Source organism: Periophthalmus magnuspinnatus, chromosome 16 (genome assembly GCF_009829125.3).
Source record: "Periophthalmus magnuspinnatus isolate fPerMag1 chromosome 16, fPerMag1.2.pri, whole genome shotgun sequence".
Taxonomy (NCBI): domain Eukaryota; kingdom Metazoa; phylum Chordata; class Actinopteri; order Gobiiformes; family Gobiidae; genus Periophthalmus; species Periophthalmus magnuspinnatus.
Genome location: NC_047141.1, coordinates 17,485,432 through 17,491,495, shown reverse-complemented (window position 1 = coordinate 17,491,495; position 6,064 = coordinate 17,485,432). Strand labels below are relative to the sequence as shown.

The 6,064-nt window shown below is 41.8% G+C and overlaps 1 protein-coding gene across 1 annotated transcript; it reads right to left on the bottom strand.

Annotated features, from left to right (window-relative positions):
- Nucleotides 1–285: 285 nt before the first annotated feature.
- On the bottom strand, nt 286–3,886 carry id4 (inhibitor of DNA binding 4). Its single transcript, XM_033981199.2, has 3 exons — nt 3,229–3,886; nt 2,712–2,777; nt 286–1,305 (listed from the first exon to the last, which is right to left on the bottom strand). The coding sequence occupies exons 1-2, from the start codon at nt 3,625–3,627 to the stop codon at nt 2,730–2,732; spliced, it is 447 nt and encodes a 148-aa protein (XP_033837090.1). The 5' UTR covers nt 3,628–3,886; the 3' UTR covers nt 286–1,305; nt 2,712–2,729.
- Nucleotides 3,887–6,064: the final 2,178 nt, after the last annotated feature.

Genomic DNA, 6,064 nt, shown 5'->3' with positions numbered 1-6,064 from the left:
AAAAAGGCATATGTTTTTTGTCTTTGCGAAAGCTTCATCCGATTCACAATTGGAAACAAAAGCTTTGTATTGTCTCTCCTATCGCGTTCTGTTGATATGGTTTAACGTAAAACTAAACGTGTAATGCAAAAGTATTTCGACGTATTTTCTAACGACTGCAGTTAAAACCTCACTTCAGACTTTATGTACATTATTTACATTCATTTAGCCTGCACCTACTGAACACTATATGATACAAGCATTCTAATAAAACCTAACCTGTACAAAATATGACACAGAGTACGGTTCTTCCTGGAAATGTTTTTAATTGTTTTGACAACTCCTCAGTCACAGGCCAGTGAAGGTCAGAACAGTGCAGCTCACAATAATGTACAATAGTGCCCTCTCGCATTGGCAACGAGTGGGGTGAGGTAAATTCGGCTCAATGAAAAAACTTTACAACAACAACAACAGAGCGGCTGCTGCCTTCCAAAAACATTTGAACCAAACTGGAATGAAGAATAGCTCAATTTAAGCATTTTTTTTTAGATTCTTATAAGTTAGAAGTGCTGAACAAAATGAAACAATCTGTGTCATTTGGGGAATAATTTGGAAACACAGCCCTCGATGTAGAGCGAGTAAGAAAATTTAAAAACAAACAAAAAAAAGAAAGAAATAAAATAGAAATTGTGACGCAGAGAAATTGGGGTACCATATCTACAGCTTCAGTGCACTATTCGCATCTCTGCCCCTTTAGCCGCACATGCTACATTTAAAAATAAACCAAAATAAAAAAATAAAAACAAAATCTTAAAATAAAATAAAAAGGTGAAAGTGTCTCCGGCAGAGCATTCACTAAAACACAATATTTACATGACAACAAAAAAAAGAAACAATTTAATAAAAATATCTTATAATTACAATAGTCTATTTGGAGCATATACCTTCAGTGTATTAGATAGAGCTTTTGCTTTTCATATGTACATTCTTCCGATCAGAATTTTCTTCTTTGTCTTCACCTTTACAAACATTTTAAGGTTGCGGTTCAACCCAAAAAGCATCTATTTTAAACAATAGACGTCCCAAACTATGATTTTAGTAAAGCTTTGCACTGGAGTCTGTATTTTGTCGATTTTTTCAAGCACATTTCACAAAGTTCTCATCTTAGGGGATACGTCCACGTCTTTTGTATATCGACGTGGCTCGGAAAGTTCATTTGGATGTCAATTTCATTTTTGGAATTCCTTTTTTGGGGGATCCTTTTGTGATTGTGCCTCCAGTTGTTGTGAGTGAGTCCATGCTGACGCCCTGTGGAGCTCTGTACACCTGTAAGACGGGATGAACAGGCACAAAATAAGGACATAGGAATGAGAGAAGGAGAAAAAAAACAGACAAGGAGGGAGGGGGAGTGGAGCTGCTTGCAGACTGACTGGCGCCACTGACAAAACACAGTCCATGCTTGATCAACAACCCAAAACAATCCGGGTCACAGCACCGGGTAGGCCTACATTCCCTTACACTAAATACACGCAGCTAATGCTAAAGGGTTGTGCTATGCAAAAAGGGAAGTTGTAAATGGGACTTTTCAGATGGGAAGCTGCTTGTGAGGATATTGAGGAAAGTGCACGTTTCAGACATATTGCTACATCCACAGTGGCAGTTATTGCGCAAAGACACAGCTGCCGATTTCAGGTTCCTCCAGATTATAAAAAGGGATTTAGAGTCTATTAGATTGTATTCATTTTTACTCAGTCAGTGTGTGAGTTCGACTGGGCTGGCATATTCACAGACTTAAACGTGTAGCATGGTGTGATGTTGTATTAGTGAAATCACAGTCATAATACAGCTGTATACGTCACAGCTTTCGATGTGTGAAAATGTGTTACGATTTTAACCACATCACTGTTTTTGTGTGAGTAGTGATTTTCAAACACTATCTTTTTGGTACTTTTGGTTTCAAATCATGGCCTGTATGATGAATTCACACTGATTAATAATCTAATAAACAGATTTGAAGAGCTGCATTTTTTTTATTTCAAATTAATACACATTCCTACACTTTAATTCATAGATATAGAGTTGAGTTTATGATTTAATTACACAAACAAGATGCTTTTCTGGGAATACACAATACAGCAATGGACAGTGGAATTTTCACTTAATTAAAATAACTGCATCAATTGTTTTGGTACATAGAATAATGAATCCAGCTATGAAATAAATTTTTGTTTTGAGATCAAGAAGGACACGTATAATGTTTAGTGTCATATCTCACTTCTACAAATTTTAGGTCCACATCTTAAATTTCAGAAGCCTTTGTCTGAAAATAGTAGGTTTTACTGTAAATTTCACCCTATCGTTTTCAATTAAGTGAAGTAATCTTGGCCTACAAATTTCACTGCAGGCTGCTTCACATTTTAACACCGCACTCAACCAAGACAGTTACTTTCTTAGCAAATATTTCTTTAACATAATTGAGTGTGACGTTAGAAATGTCCCTGTATTTTATGTTGATACAAGGTGGTCAAAATTAATATTATTCCGGCTGTTTTAAATGAAATATGACTATAGTCCTTTGTCCCTCACCAATTATTAGGCTTAGAATATATGATGCTCTCCTAGGCCTTTGAAATCCAAAATTGAACAAAAATAACCATATTGCCTATAAAGTCTTTCACAATTACGCAACATACAACAAAAGCATTTAATAATACAGAATATGTTCAACTTACCAATGCAGTGCGTATGTCTCAGCGGCATAAAATAGAGTCCTCGGGCTTTTTGACTATTGACGTCCTCTGCAAGACACAGAAGAAAGGAAACACGCTTTATCTGACTGCGAGTGACACCAAACATACGCGGGGCCCCGGATAGATAAATGAAATACAGCACACAGGCACAAAATGAGCCGAGTCTATATCTACCCCCTTCTCCATAATAATAAATTCTCTTATAGGCTATTGAATAACAAATTGCCCTTATTGTGCGCAGTGGAGTGGGCTGCGGACCGAGGTACTTCACCAATCCGTGGGATAAGGTGGGCCTCTGACACGCTCCGTCATTGTCATGCAAATCAAAAAGGGCTGCAATCAAGTGCGCAATCTTATGGAGAAAAATGTATTTGTATTTTGATGGCTTGTCCACGTTTTTAACAATGATACGTAGACGAATTAGAGGGCACGTCTGGGTAAGTAACAGAGTGACAAGGGAAGCACAAAGAGGCTACAGAGGGGGCTGCGCTGCGCTTACCTGGTGGTCAATGTTGAGGACGGTGAGCGGTGTCCGGCTCGGGTTGGACGCGTGTGGAGGGCATGTCCCGCTGGGCTGTGTTTTCTGGAGCGTAGGGTGCGTCTCCAAGGCCAGCTGCAGGTCTAGGATGTAGTCTATGACGTGCTGAAGAATCTCCACTTTGCTCACTTTCTTATCCTGCGGAATGGTGGGCACGAGGCGCTTAAGGCGCGTGTAGCAGTCGTTCATGTCGTACTGCAGACAGAACAGGTCCTCCTCGTCCATCCTGCACCGGGAGATGTTGACGCTGTGCTTCGACAGAGAGTGCACGGCGGACGGATGACTGGCTCCACCAACGCCGCTGCTTGATAAGAAAGAGTGGGAGGAGTCCTGAGGGCGGACGGGACTAACAGCCTTCATCTTCTGGTAAAGGGGTAAAAAGCCAAAGAAACGCGCTACACGTTACGTGAGATTCTGCACTAGTCAAAGCTCGCAGAAGAAGTCAACACATCCCGTGGACAATTCCTCAGACTCGACGGCTTGCAGTGGAAGCGGTGCATAGAGGTTTGGTTCATTTATAGAGGCGAGCGGAGTGGGGGGAGGCGCCAGGCAGCCGGCTGACAGCTCGAAGAGAGAGGGAGAGGAGCTGGTCAATCAGCGAGCCCCTCTCTGCCCACAGACCCCAGGAGAGAGAAAAAGGCGTGTCTCATTCTGTGTGCGCGCGCTGCGGTGGGCTGCCAGTCGCGAGGAGGTGTGTGTTGAGACAGAGGCGGATGATGTGAAGCAGTCCACTGTGCGCTGCCCTCTCGCACAAAGGAATAACTCACAGTCTCATTATTTCTTTTATTTGGGATATCTTTTCACTTTTCTCAGATTAGCCATGTTCCGTGTTTGTAGTGGCACAGTCAGTGATGCGTAATTACGCACAGAATGCCTTCTGTTTTGGTGTTCCGAGCAGAAGCACCTGCTTTAGAGGAGAGAGGTCTTGTTTCGCATCAACAGTCCCAGAGGAGCTGACCTGACAGCAGCCAAAGGATAGAAAATCAATAAACAGCGAGATAGATTTATGCACAATAGCAGCATGCTGCAGTGTCTACTCCGGGCTGTACAGAGCACACCTTTTACATAAATTGGATGCTGTGAAATTTCTTTCTTCTCTTCCTTTGTCACTCTTATTAAATATTAAGACAGCGTTCTACATTTCGCCTCTGCACTTACAGTTAGTAAGGCACTTTGGCTTTGTTACAAGTGCTGCAATATTCATTTAATATACTTACAGATGTGATCTTCATACTCCCATTAAAAACAACTATTTCCCAATGCCAGCTGAATATGGATACGAGACACATGTTTTATCCTGGTTTATGAACTGAGTGGTAACATTTCTGTGGTGAGTGTGGCAGAGGTAGCCAAAAACATGAAAGAAAGATCACTGAAGAAATTTCAAAAAGCATAAACTTTCGGGCCACTGCTGAAGCTTGGGTTTCACACACACTGCTCTAATAAACACTTAAGGTAAAATTCCTTTGATGCTATGGAAACAATTCAAAAGAGTCCAACTAACCAAATTGTGAAAACCGTGGCTCATTAGCAATGGTTTGGTAGTGCTTAGTTTCACAGTTCCTATAGTAACACCAAACTTCATTCAGGCTTATACCAAACACGCTACGACTATCTATTTAAAACAATCTAAACTTGCATGCACTGTGTTTGGTCTTTTGATGTGGACAATGGTCAGAAGAGGTTCAAAGGGACATTTACAGTTCATAATCGTCCCTAGTGTACAAAGATGACTTCATATCCCCGCTGGCTTCTTTCAGCTGCTGACAGTGTGTTGTATGGTGCTCTGAGAGGTCTGTTAGTGCCAGTCCTTCTCCCTGCCTGTGTGTTATTGTACGGGTGCATTCCTCCGCTCCGTGGGCCGCGTCGTTCCCTATTGAGTGTCCCGTCCGGCAGACTGCCCGGCGCCACTCACGGGATGTCCCTGCTGCCATTCACACCCTGTGCCCCTTCTCTCCTCTCCTCTCTCATTCATCCTTTCTTTCCCCCTCTCCTTTTAGCTCACTGTTCAGTTTTAAGTGTTTTGAAGCCTTAACAAGTGAGAGCGCCATGGCTTAAGACTTAGCAGGGATGACACCCACCTTCTTTCCAGGTTTAACGTGCCAAACTTTATGGGAACCACTGCAGTCTCTTCTGTCATGAATATTGAAAGGGTTTTATGGTTTTAAATGGGTGTTGTCCTCCTATCTCTCCGCGCTTCCTCCCTGGTTGGCGTTGCCAGGGGAAGGCACTGTTCCTCTCAGAAATGTGCACTGGGTCCAGGGAGGACTTCAAAGGGGGCACTAGTATGAATGTTTGATGGAGGCCTTTACTCTAGCAACATGGGGTATGGACTGGGAGGCATATGGGTGACACATGAACAAATATATTAGAGATTTGCATGAACATATTTAAGTTACCGTTTAAATCAACTTATACTAGAAAATACCAAAATATTTGACTATTTTATGGTGCACTTAGGGAATGTTTGAGCCTAGTTTAGCCCTGATATAGACCTAGTTTGTTCCTGTTCTAGTTCTGGTTTAGTCCTGGTCTAGTTCAGGTTTAGTCCCTATTTAATCCCTTTAGTCCCTATTTAATCCCAGTTCTGAAAGTGTGGATGCAACCTAAGTAATTATATAGGCTGAATAAACAATGTTTCTAGACTTTTTGACAAATATATGGTCAATCTGACAATTGCAAGCTCGAAAGGAAGTGATGAGTGGGAAGAGACATTCAACAAATTGACTGAGCCAGGAATTGATTTCACAACACCGAGGACAGCATAGAGCCAAAATTGCTAGGCTATTGTGCCGGT

Excerpts from the sequence above, each read along its gene's own strand:
- id4 (XM_033981199.2), bottom strand. The coding sequence starts at position 3,627 with ATGAAGGCTGTTAGTCCCGTCCGCCCTCAGGACTCCTCCCACTCTTTC. Across the intron at positions 2,778-3,228 it reads TCCTCAACATTGACCACCAG|AGGACGTCAATAGTCAAAAA; the intron begins GTAAGCGCAGCG and ends TGTGTCTTGCAG.